This window comes from Salvelinus fontinalis, chromosome 34 (assembly GCF_029448725.1).
Source record: "Salvelinus fontinalis isolate EN_2023a chromosome 34, ASM2944872v1, whole genome shotgun sequence".
NCBI lineage: Eukaryota > Metazoa > Chordata > Actinopteri > Salmoniformes > Salmonidae > Salvelinus > Salvelinus fontinalis.
The window spans coordinates 18,842,245-18,855,300 of NC_074698.1; the positions used below are offsets into that span (position 1 = coordinate 18,842,245).

The 13,056-nt window shown below is 45.1% G+C and overlaps 1 protein-coding gene across 1 annotated transcript; it reads left to right on the forward strand.

Annotated features, from left to right (window-relative positions):
* The first annotated feature begins 8,272 nt into the window (after nucleotides 1-8,272).
* LOC129832756 (ecto-ADP-ribosyltransferase 5-like) lies at nucleotides 8,273-9,100 on the forward strand. Its single transcript, XM_055896756.1, is given in 1 exon segment — nucleotides 8,273-9,100. A coding segment is annotated over 1 exon segment (828 nt).
* Nucleotides 9,101-13,056: the final 3,956 nt, after the last annotated feature.

Below are 13,056 nucleotides of genomic sequence, written 5' to 3' on the forward strand. Positions count from 1 at the left end.
TCAGAGGGTGTGTGTGGGTTCAGAGGGTGTGTGGGTTCAGAGAGTATGTGGGTTCAGAGGGTGTGTGTGGGTTCAGAGGGTGTGTGGGTTCAGAGGGTGTGTGGGTTCAGAGGGTGTGTGTGGGTTCAGAGGATGTGTGGGTTCAGAGGGTGTGTGGGTTCTGAGGGTGTGTGGGTTCAGAGGGTGTGTGGGTTCAGAGGGTGTGTGTGGGTTCAGAGGGTGTGTGGGTTCAGAGAGTATGTGGGTTCAGAGGGCGTGTGTGGGTTCAGAGGGTGTGTGGGTTCAGAGGGTGTGTGTGGGTTCAGAGGGTGTGTGGGTTCAGAGGGTGTGTGGGTTCAGAGGGTGTGTGGGTTCAGAGGGTGTGTGGGTTCAGAGGGTGTGTGGGTTCAGAGGGTGTGTGGGTTCATAGGGTGTGTGGGTTCAGAGGGTGTGTGTGAGTTCATAGGGTGTGTGTTGGTTCAGAGGGTGTGTGGGTTCAGAGGGTGTGTGGGTTCAGAGGGTGTGTGTGAGTTCAGAGGGTGTGTGGGTTCATAGGGTGTGTGTGGGTTCATAGGGTGTGTGTGGGTTCATAGGGTGTGTGGGTTCAGAGGGTGTGTGGGTTCAGAGGGTGTGTGGGTTCAGAGGGTGTGTGTGGGTTCAGAGGGTGTGTGGGTTCAGAGGATGTGTGGGTTCATAGGGTGTGTGTGGGTTCATAGGGTGTGTGTGGGTTCAGAGGGTGTGTGTGGGTTCAGAGAGTGTGTGTGTGGGATGAAACAGAATCAAAGAGAATGTGTAAAATAGTAGAATCTTCATTACAGACACATTAATTCAACCTTTCATATTGTATTTCACTGTGTAAGACATGAGGATACGGATGTCTGGGCTTTTTATAAACTACTGTGCCCCACTTTAGGCAGGGACTCTGGCCCATTTTCTGTAGTGACAAGTCTATCACAGCCCGCGGTTTTAACACAATAAATGGAGGGCGACGATGTGACAAAAGGGGAAAAAGGCACACTCTGCGGTGTGTGTGTGTGCAATTTTGTGTGTGTATGTGCACGTGTATGAATGCGCGTGTGTATGTGCTTAAAAAGCCCCAGAGAATCATAATGTTTCACACTTCCAGAAACAGAATGCACTCTGATAGAACTAACGTGCTCTTCAGAAACACAATCAGAAGCCTACTGAACCAGCAGATGGACAGTAATCAGCAACACTGGAAGACAAACTAAGGCCCATGGAGTTGAATCAAGACCTTTGTGTTCATTAGCACTTTTGTTCACCTGGATTCATTCTCTGTGAAACCTCTCTCTTCCTCAACCCAACCCTCCTCTCACACTTCTTGAGAGAAAGATTAGCAATTTCTCTCTCTCTCTTTCTCAACCCAACCCTCCTCCCACCCTTCTTGAGAGAAAGATTAGCAATTTCTCTCTCTTTTGAGCTCTCTCCCTCTCCTTCTCTCACTTTCACTCTCTTTCTCTCCCTTTCTCTTCCTCCCTCCCTCTCTCTCTATCTCTGATGACATGTCAGTTGGGAGACCTTTCTATATTTGTAATAATGGTATATTTCCGTGCCGCCTGTCTCCCCAGCTAACCTCCTATCTGTGCCGGTGTAGAATCAAACACCATCCACCTGCGGTGTCGCCAAGCAACAGCCAACAGCGACAACTCATGTTCCTAGCGTCCCTGGCAATGATGGTCAACATCATCACACCACGGAACCTCTGTCAACCTGTGAAGGATGAGAAACAGTGAATAGGCTCAACACCGTGCGGCAGGAGACTGTCTGTCTCTGTCTTTCACCTGGGAGTGTTATTCAGTGAACTCCGAGGTGATTTTCCTTTAATACCGTATCTCCTTAATGTTCTTGTAACGGTCCTGACCTGTTTTATGTTGTTTTTGTATGTGTTTTTGGTCAGGGCGTGTGTTTTGGGTGGGCAGTCTATGTTTTGTATTTCTAGGTTGGTTTTTGTGTTCGGCCTGGTATGATTCTCAATTAGAGACAGGTGTGTATCGTTTGTCTCTAATTGAGAGTCATACTAAGGCAGCCAGGGTTTCACTGGGGTTTTGTGGGTGTTTGTTCCTGTGTCCTCACAGGACGGTTGAAAGTTAGTCACATTTGTTGTTTTGTAGTTTTGTAGTGTCTTGTTTTGCTGTTGTCATTAAAAGATGGCTTATTTCCCTCAATCCGCATCTTGGTCCTATCCATGCTCCTTCTCGTCTAAGGGGGAGAACAACATTGACTGCCTTTACAGTTCTCCCTTAATCGTTTCTGAGTTATTCTTTTTTTCTTTCGAAAAACAGCCTTAATTGGTGGCTAATTTTACCGGGCGCAGATCATAATTTTAGGGCCTTCTGAGGGACCGATTGTATTCCTTTGCTAATGACAGACAACATTACTCAATCTAAATGAGATTAGCCCGGCCCCAGGCCATTTCTAGTTGGGTCATGTTAATACTTAGCTATCACACAATGAATCAACAAGCGTTTAGCATTAGTGCTAGTTTACGCTAATGTGCCTGTTGTTATGCTAACGTTGCGCTAGATTCGACCACGGATCAGAACAGAATTCAAAACAGGAACATTATGAGGGGCAATTATGCAATCATGAGGGCTGGCAGTTAATGCGTGTAATATCATACAAAACTCAATTAAATGTAAATGTTCAAGGGCTCGCATCTCCTTTGTAGTCTGGTATCAGATATTCATATCCAAGGATAATTTCCCCTGCTAGATCAATTGCGCTGATGCCTCTTTATTATAAATGACATTCTACAACCTCAGTACAAACTAGACAGTGAGGTAGATGTCGCCTTTGCAGTGAGTGTCAATACACTATCGTGTTCATATAGTTTCTACGTCTATCTGTATTTACCGTTTTATAACAGTTGAAGTTTGATTAGAATCTTAGATAATAGTATTTTTCCACTGAAGTAATGGGACTGTAAGCATTTTTCTCCAAATAAAGTATTTTTAGTTGACTGATGGGCTATAGATTTTATGCACAGATCCTTCACTTTACGTATGAATAGGCATTTCAAAGACCACATCACGCCTCTGAACGTCTCCTTCTATTGTGAAAGGTCAATTACAAAGTGATGGGCCAACATGAAGGTTTGGTGCATGATGACAAAGAAAAGAGAGAGGAAAAGAGAGAGAACATCATTTGTTTGAGATTGCATCATCATGTGGTATGAATGGCCTCCCAACAGAAGTTGGTCATTCGACACGCTGCTTTTTCGGCCACTGGCGATTGGCTAGTTTCAGAGGCAGGACTGTCGTCACAACTAGGGTCATCTAAACCCACTGCCTCTGTCTCCATCTGCAGCCTGTGACTTCTCTCATTCCTTAAGGATGGTAAGTTGGACCGTCTTAGGATGGTAAGTTGGTGGTTGAAGTTATCCCTCTAGTGGTGTGGGGGCTGTGCTTTGGCAAAGTGGGTGGGGTTATATCCTTCCTGTTTGGCCCTGTCCGGGGAATCATCGGATGGGGCCACAGTGTCTCCTGACCCCTCCTGTCTCAGCCTCCAGTATTTATGCTGCAGTAGTTTGTGTCGGGGGGCTAGGGTCAGTTTGTTATATCTGGAGTACTTTTCCTGTCTTATCCGGTGTCCTGTGTGAATTTAAGTATGCTCTCTCTACTTCTCTCTTTCTCTCTCTCGGAGGACCTGAGCCTTAGGACCATGCGTCAGGACTACCTGGCATGATGACTCCTTGCTGTCCCCAGGTAACCTGGCCGTGCTGCTGCTCCAGTTTCAACTGTTCTGCCTGCGGCTATGGAACCCTGACCTGTTCACCGGACGTGCTACCTGTCCTAGACCTGCTGTTTTCAACTCTCTAGAGACAGCAGGAGTGGTAGAGATACTCTAAATGATCGGTTATGAAAATCCAATTGACATTTACTTCTGAGGTGCTGACTTGCTGCAATCTCGACAACTACTGTGGTTATTATTATTTGACCATGCTGGTCATTTATGAACATTTGAACATCTTGGCCATGTTCTGTTATAATCTCCACCTGGCACAGCCAGAAGAGGACTGGCCACCCCTCATAGCCTGGTTCCTCTCTAGGTTTCTTCCTAGGTTTTGGCCTTTCTAGGGAGTTTTTCCTAGCCACCGTGCTTCTACACCTGCATTGCTTGCTGTTTGGGGTTTTAGGCTGGGTTTCTGTACAGCACTTTGAGATATCAGCTGATGTACGAAGGGCTTTATAAATACATTTGATTTGATTCAACCTCTCCTCTCATTCTTCAACCTCTCCTCTCATTCTTCAACCTCTCCTCTCATTCTTCAACCTCTCCTTTCATTCTATCACTCTGTTATTTTATTCATGGTTTTATAGAGCAAGGGATGGAGGGACAGGAGGGGAAATGGTTGAATTGATTGATTGGTCCAATGTGGTTGGTATGTTGATCGATTGAGTCCAACCACAGCATCACTTTCCTCCGTGTGACACTGCCCGACCACGGCATCACTTTCCTCCGTGTGACACTGCCCGACCACAGCATCACTTTCCTCAGTGTGACGCTGGCCGACCACAGCATCACTTTCCTCAGTGTGACGCTGCCCGACCACAGCATCACTTTCCTCCGTGTGACGGTGCCCGACCACAGCATCACTTTCCTCCGTGTGACACTGCCCGACCACAGCATCACTTTTCTCCGTGTGACGCTGCCCGACTACAACATCACTTTCCTCAGTGTGACACTGCCCGACCACAGCATCACTTTCCTCCGTGTGACACTGCCCGACCACAGGCATCACTTTCCTCCGTGTGACGCTGCCCGACCACAGCATCACTTTCCTCAGTGTGACGCTGCCCGACCACAGCATCACTTTCCTCAGTGTGACACTGCCCGACCACAACATCACTTTCCTGCGTGTGACACTGCCCGACCACAGCATCACTTTCCTCAGTGTGACACTGCCCGACCACAGCATCACTTTCCTCCGTGTGACGCTGCCCGACCACAGCATCACTTTCCTCAGTGTGACGCTGCCCGACCACAGCATCACTTTCCTCAGTGTGACACTGCCCGACCACAGCATCACTTTCCTCAGTGTGACACTGCCCGACCACAGCATCACTTTCCTCAGTGTGACACTGCCCGACCACAGCATCACTTTCCTCAGTGTGACGCTGCTTGACCACAACATCACTTTCCTGCGTGTGACACTGCCCGACCACAACATCACTTTCCTGCGTGTGACACTGCCCGACCACAACATCACTTTCCTGCGTGTGACACTGCCCGACCACAGCATCACTTTCCTCCGTGTGACGGTGCCCGACCACAGCATCACTTTCCTCCGTGTGACGGTGCCCGACCACAGCATCACTTTCCTCCGTGTGACGGTGCCCGACCACAGCATCACTTTCCTCCGTGTGACGGTGCCCGACCACAGCATCACTTTCCTCAGTGTGACACTGCCCGACCACAGCATCACTTTCCTCAGTGTGACGCTGCCCGACCACAGCATCACTTTCCTCCGTGTGACGGTGCCCGACCACAGCATCACTTTCCTCCGTGTGACACTGCCCGACCACAGCATCACTTTCCTCCGTGTGACGCTGCCCGACTACAACATCACTTTCCTCAGTGTGACGCTGCCCGACCACAGCATCACTTTCCTCCGTGTGACGGTGCCCGACCACAGCATCACTTTCCTCCGTGTGACACTGCCCGACCACAGCATCACTTTCCTCCGTGTGACGCTGCCCGACTACAACATCACTTTCCTCAGTGTGACACTGCCCGACCACAGCATCACTTTCCTCCGTGTGACACTGCCCGACCACAGGCATCACTTTCCTCCGTGTGACGCTGCCCGACCACAGCATCACTTTCCTCAGTGTGACGCTGCCCGACCACAGCATCACTTTCCTCAGTGTGACACTGCCCGACCACAACATCACTTTCCTGCGTGTGACACTGCCCGACCACAGCATCACTTTCCTCAGTGTGACACTGCCCGACCACAGCATCACTTTCCTCCGTGTGACGCTGCCCGACCACAGCATCACTTTCCTCAGTGTGACGCTGCCCGACCACAGCATCACTTTCCTCAGTGTGACACTGCCCGACCACAGCATCACTTTCCTCAGTGTGACACTGCCCGACCACAGCATCACTTTCCTCAGTGTGACACTGCCCGACCACAGCATCACTTTCCTCAGTGTGACGCTGCTTGACCACAACATCACTTTCCTGCGTGTGACACTGCCCGACCACAACATCACTTTCCTGCGTGTGACACTGCCCGACCACAACATCACTTTCCTGCGTGTGACACTGCCCGACCACAGCATCACTTTCCTCCGTGTGACGGTGCCCGACCACAGCATCACTTTCCTCCGTGTGACGGTGCCCGACCACAGCATCACTTTCCTCCGTGTGACGGTGCCCGACCACAGCATCACTTTCCTCCGTGTGACGGTGCCCGACCACAGCATCACTTTCCTCAGTGTGACACTGCCCGACCACAGCATCACTTTCCTCCGTGTGACGCTGCCCGACCACAGCATCACTTTCCTCAGTGTGACGCTGCCCGACCACAGCATCACTTTCCTCAGTGTGACACTGCCCGACCACAGCATCACTTTCCTCAGTGTGACACTGCCCGACCACAGCATCACTTTCCTCAGTGTGACACTGCCCGACCACAACATCACTTTCCTGCGTGTGACACTGCCCGACCACAACATCACTTTCCTGCGTGTGACACTGCCCGACCACAACATCACTTTCCTGCGTGTGACACTGCCCGACCACAGCATCACTTTCCTCCGTGTGACGGTGCCCGACCACAGCATCACTTTCCTCCGTGTGACGGTGCCCGACCACAGCATCACTTTCCTCAGTGTGACGGTGCCCGACCACAGCATCACTTTCCTCCGTGTGACGGTGCCCGACCACAGCATCACTTTCCTCAGTGTGACACTGCCCGACCACAGCATCACTTTCCTCCGTGTGACACTGCCCGACCACAGCATCACTTTCCTCAGTGTGACACTGCCCGACCACAGCATCACTTTCCTGCGTGTGACACTGCCCGACCACAGGCAGCGTCACACGAAGTTTGTAGCTTTTGTATTTGCACTTACGTTTATAGCTTCACGGTCGTTTGTTGTTTTGTTTAGTTTTGTTATAAGTGTTCGTTTCGTGTTTTCACTCTTCTCTAATAAAAGAGAATGTATTTTTTACATGCTGCGTTTTGGTCCTCTCTCTCACCGCAAGACGATCGTGACACCTCTTGAGATGGGAAACATTTTTTTATTAAGTTGAACATGTGCTCTTTATGAAAGAATGTTACATTTATGTGAAATCTGGAGGGGAAAGAATCTGGAAGGTACATACTGAAACAACAATCATAAAGTTACACATTTACCAAACTGAAAGAGAAAGTAACTTTTGAGGAGTCGTTATACCGCACTGAGCCAGGACAAGTGATGAGTGTTAGGTCAGCGTGTGGAAGAAAGATTTCTTATATTATCTTATCTTATCTTACCTTTTCATGTCCATAACGTCCTTGTCAAGGTAATTAAAACATACAAATGATTGACCATTTACTGGAATATAGAATAGAAAGAGTTTCACTGCAGAGATTCAAACATCTCGTGTCAACCTTCAGTACAGGTCAGTGACTCACTATTTGACAGGCTGTGCGTTTGTATGACTGTCTTTGGACCAGGCTTAGTAAGACCTGGATCCTTGTTGAAATAAGACCTTTCTTGACTAAGTTACTTCTAATCTTAAATGTGTGAGGTAAACCTTTGCCACCGTAAGACGAATGGAGAAATAGAAAGTCACATTTAGAACATTAGGACAGAGCTGAATTATGTCATTGCGCTTCTGTATTACTGTCATTGGAACAGGAACAGTTCGTCCTGGGTTCTTGTTAATCTCTTGTATCATATTTGACTGATTTCTCTCTCGTTTTTAGATATGGGGTGTGAGTGTGAGAATAAGAAAAGATGGCTGGTTGGTGTTTTTGTATCTTTGGTGTTGATCATCTTGTTGATCGTCTGTCTTTACTATGCAGTGGTGAGTTATTTATTCACTCTTCATTTATTATATTATACATATTTAACTGTCATTGATTGCCCTCGATCAGTGTTTACCAAACTCTATTACAAGCACCTTCATCGTGGGGTAGGCAAGCTAAGGCTCCATCATACAATCCATCCTCACCACTACTGCTGTATGCAAATGTGATTTCAAGCACTGGACTGTTTCCATTAAAAAAATCTTCTGGGATGTAGGGACCTGGCATGTCTTTATTTGACACTATGAAATGTTGTTTTTACAGTTCAAGCCGTTTGCGCTGGACATGGCCCCAGATTCTGTTGATGACAAATATGATGGTTGCACAACGGAAATGTACACTAAGGCGGCCAAGTATCTCCAGGAAGAGAGAAATTCAAACTCAAAGTTCAATGAAGCCTGGAAGATAGCCGAACAAAAAGCAAAGTCACCTAAATATGGTCTGTACAGAGAGCATTCCATTGCTATGTATTTGTACACAAATAACAAACCCAAAACCAAATCTAAATCTAAATCACAATCCTTCTACTTTGACTTCAACAAAGCAGTTAGAAATGGCAAATCACTGTATGGAAAAACATTCCAGTACCAATCCCTGCACTTCTATCTGACTGATGCCATTCGCATCCTTAAACTAAGTCAAACAACATGTAGGACCACCTACCGTAGAACTGGCACGTATTTTGATCAGAGTGTTGTTGACAAAGAGATCCGTTTCGGTTCTTTCACCTCAAGCTCTCAACTCAAAACCTTATAAACTTTCGGTAACGTTTCCTGCTTTGAGATCAAAACATGTTTTGGGGCTAACCTGACATATTACTCTGCCTATGCAAATGAGAGTGAGGTTTTAATTCCGCCCTATGAGGTATTCAAAGTCACTGAAGTCCAGAAGAACCAGTTGTGTAAGGTTGTCTACAAGGTAGAGAGCACTAGATCTCAGAGCAACCTGAATTGTAGATTGCTAAATGGAGTGCAATCAAACCAGAGAGGGAGCTTTTTTCCATTCAGCAGAACATCAGATAAGCCTGCAGGCTTCATAATGCTCTATTTTATGTTCATATTTACTGTATATTACTGATCATTCACCAGCAATGTACAATGACACGTCATCTGAAACAAAGAAAACAGTTCCATCTAATTTGTGCTTTTACAAAGGTTCAGCTCTCAGATAAAAATGTTTTTAAAAAACTGTTTCAACTTGCGTTGCTTTCTCAGTTAAGATTGTTGTTGTTTTTCTCCTGACATTGTATAGTTAATCTGTGGATATTGTACAGTTAAATGACAGAGTTCGGTTCTGAACAAACTGAGTAAAAAGACTATAAAAAGTGTCTTCACCCAACTGGGTGCCTCAGCTACAAGCACACTCTGCACATGATCAAACAACCATGTATATGTCAGGGCAAGAGAAGGGTACAACTTATTGGAACTTCTCATCTGTTGCCCAATATTGCCTAACTGTTGTGCTGTTGCTTCGGGGTCGAGCAGTCTGGTAGCAGTTGCTCTTTCTCTAGTCACTTCTCCATGATGTTTATCAGTGACCTCCTGTTCACCTTACTCAACAGACCTGGGTCATGTACTCTGTTACCCTTTTCTCTCACAGTAACTTACCATTCACAAAGTTCCGCTTCACCCTTCATTGACCCCTAACATGTTTATTGTTCATGTAACATAATCAATCAGTTCTAATCTGGTGACATGAAGAAGTATATTTAAGCAATAAGGCACAAGGGGGTGTAGTATATGGCCAATATACCACAACCACCCGAGGAGATTTATTGTTATTATAAACTGGTTACCAACGTAACTATAGCAGTAAAAATACATGTTTTGTCATACCCATGGTATATGGTCTGAAATACCACAGCTGTCAGCCAATCAGCGTTTAGGGCTTGAACCACCCAGTTTATAATTCAGGTTAGAACCCAACAATCACATGAAGAAGAGTTAAAGGGGCACTTCAGATCCTTCAAGGAGCACAGTTCCGTGTCGTGTTCAGTTACGGATCCTTCTGGAAGACATACAATCGTATGAAAAAGTTTGGGCACCCCTGACAATTTCCATGTTTAACCCTTTATAAATAATTGGGTGTTTGGATCAGCAATTTCATTTTGATCTATCAAATAACTGATGGACACAGTAATATTTCAGTAGTGAAATTAGGTTTATTGGATTAACAGAAAATGTGCAATATGCATCAAAACAAAATTAGACAGGTGCATAAATTTGGGCACCCCAATAAAAAAAATCACATCAATATTTGTTACAGCCTCCTTTTGCTAAAATAACAGCCTCTAGATGCTTCCCATAGCCTCTAATGAGTGTCTGGATTCTGGATGAAGGTATTTCGGAACATTCCTCCTTACAAAACATCTCCAGTTCAGTTAGGTTTGATGGTTGCCGAGCATGGACAGCCCGCTTCAAATCATCCCACAGATTCTCAATGATATTCAGGTCTGGAGACTGGGATGGCCATTCCAGAACATTGTACTTGTTCCTCTGCATAAATGCCCGGGTAGATTTTGAGCAGTGTTTTGGGTCGTTGTCTTGTTGAAATATCCAGCGCCGGCGTAACTTCAACTTTGTGACTGATTCTTCAACATTATTCCCAAGAATCTGCTGATATTGAGTGGAATCCATGCGACCCTCAACTTTAACAAGATTCCGAGTACCGGCACTGGCTACACAGCCCCACAGCATGATGGAACCCCCACCAAATTTGACTGTGGGTAGCAAGTGTTTTTCTTGGAACGCTGTGTTCTTTTGCCGCCATGCATAACGTCCCTTGTTATGACCAAATAACTCAATCTTTGTTTCATCAGTCCACAGCACCTTATTCCAAAATGAAGCTGGCTTGTCCAAATGTGCGTTTGCATACCTCAAGCGACTCTGTTTGTGGCGTGTGCAGAAAAGGCTTCTTCTGCATCACTCTCCCAAACAGCTTCTCCTTGTGCAAAATGCGCTGAATTGTTGAACGATGCACAGTGACACCATCTGCAGCAAGATGATGTTGTAGGTCTTTGGAGGTGGTCTGTGGGCTGTTTTTGACCGTTCTCACCATCCTTCGCCTTTGCCTCTCCGATATTTTACTTGGCCTGCCACTTCTGGCCTCAACAAGAACTGTGCCTGTGGTCTTCCATTTCCTCACTATGTTCCTCACAGTGGACACTGACAGCTTAAATCTCTGCGATAGCTTTTTGTAGCCTTCCTCTAAACCATAATGTTGAACAATCTTTGTTTTCAGGTCATGTGAGAGTTGTTTTGAGGCCCCGATTTTGCCACTCTTCAGAGGAGAGTCAAAGAGAACAACAACTTGCAATTGGCCACCTGAAATACCTTTTCTCATGATTGGATGAACTTGTCTATGAAGTTCAAGGCTGAATGAGCTCACCAAACCAATTGTGTGTTCCAATTAATCAGTGCTAAGTAGTTACAGGTATTCAAATCAACAGAATGACAAGGGTGCCCACATTTTTGCATATCCTATTTTTCACATCTGATTTAATTTCATACAACTTAATATTGCTACACTAAACATCTTTGTCTGGACAATACCCCAGTACTCAGCTTTTATTAGAAAATGAATGGCATGCCACTGTGATCATTTTCTGTGACGACAGAGTAAATTGATATGCTGCCTCAGAGGGGTGCCCAAACTTTTTCATACGACTGTATATTGTGAAGAGCAGACATGTCTTTCTTGTGGAATCTATCAGCTCCATTACATCTATTCTATTAAAAATGTTATCTGTATTATTTTCTTTTTATTGATTATATTTCCCCTGACAGTGTGATCGATTGACATTTTGTTAGCATGTCCACTGCTGCTTGTATTGAAAGCAATGTGATTGATAGACATTTTGTTAGCATGTGCACTGTTGCTTGTATTGAAAGCAATGTGATTGATGGACATTTTGTTAGCATGTGCACTGCTGCTTGTATTGAAAGCAATGTGATTGATAGACATTTTGTTAGCATGTGCACTGCTGCTTGTTTTGAAAGCAGTGTGATTGATGGACATTTTGTTAGATGTGCACTGCTGCTTGTATTGAAAGTAATGTGATTGATAGACATTTTGTTAGCATGTGCACTGTTGCTTGTATTGAAAGCAGTGTGATTGATGGACATTTTGTTAGCATGTGCACTGTTGCTTGTATTGAAAGCAGTGTGATTGATGAACATTGTGTTAGCATGTGCACTGTTGCTTGTATTGAAAGCAGTGTGATTGAGGGACATTTTGTTAGCATGTGCACGGCTGCTTATATTGAAAGCAGTGTGATCGATGGACATTTTGTTAGCATGTGCACTGCTGCTTGTATTGAAAGCAATAAGTAAAAACAGAAAAAGAAAGCATTATGACAGTCCTTTTTATCCACTGCTTCTGTTCTAAGAAGGATATATTCCACCTCATCTAAAGCAACTACACGTTACATGTAAACAAATATTACCTTCAGCCTCGAAGCAAAACTGTATCTAGTTTGAAATATACTTCACTATCAGTGTAGCCTGGGTACCAGTATGTTTATCGAACATTCCACTACTTGTACTGCATGTCATATGTTTTTTTTTTTTTTTTTGATTTTGTGCACAATATTTAATTTTAAAAGCCTGCTATATTAAATGAAGTGCCCTTCAATAAAGACCAAATGGAACATTCAACAAATCAGTTTTTATATGAATAAAGTCTTAAAACTGCCACTGCTTTTTACTTTGCCATTATCTGCCATTATCTGCTGTTATGTGGTGGGAAACTGAGCGGGTCGAGCATAACACGACATCCCTGTTACCCATAGAAAGACAGGCTAGAAATACTTATTTTATTTAACCTCTTGAGATGGGAAACATTTTTTCATTAAGTTGAACATGTGCTCTTTATGAAAGAATGTTACATTTATGTGAAATCTGGAGAAAAAAATCTGGAAGTTACATACTGAAACAACAATCATAAAGTTACACATTTACCAAACTGAAAGAGAAAGTAACTTTTGAGGAGTCGTTATACCGCACTGAGCCAGGACAAGTGATGAGTGTTAGGTC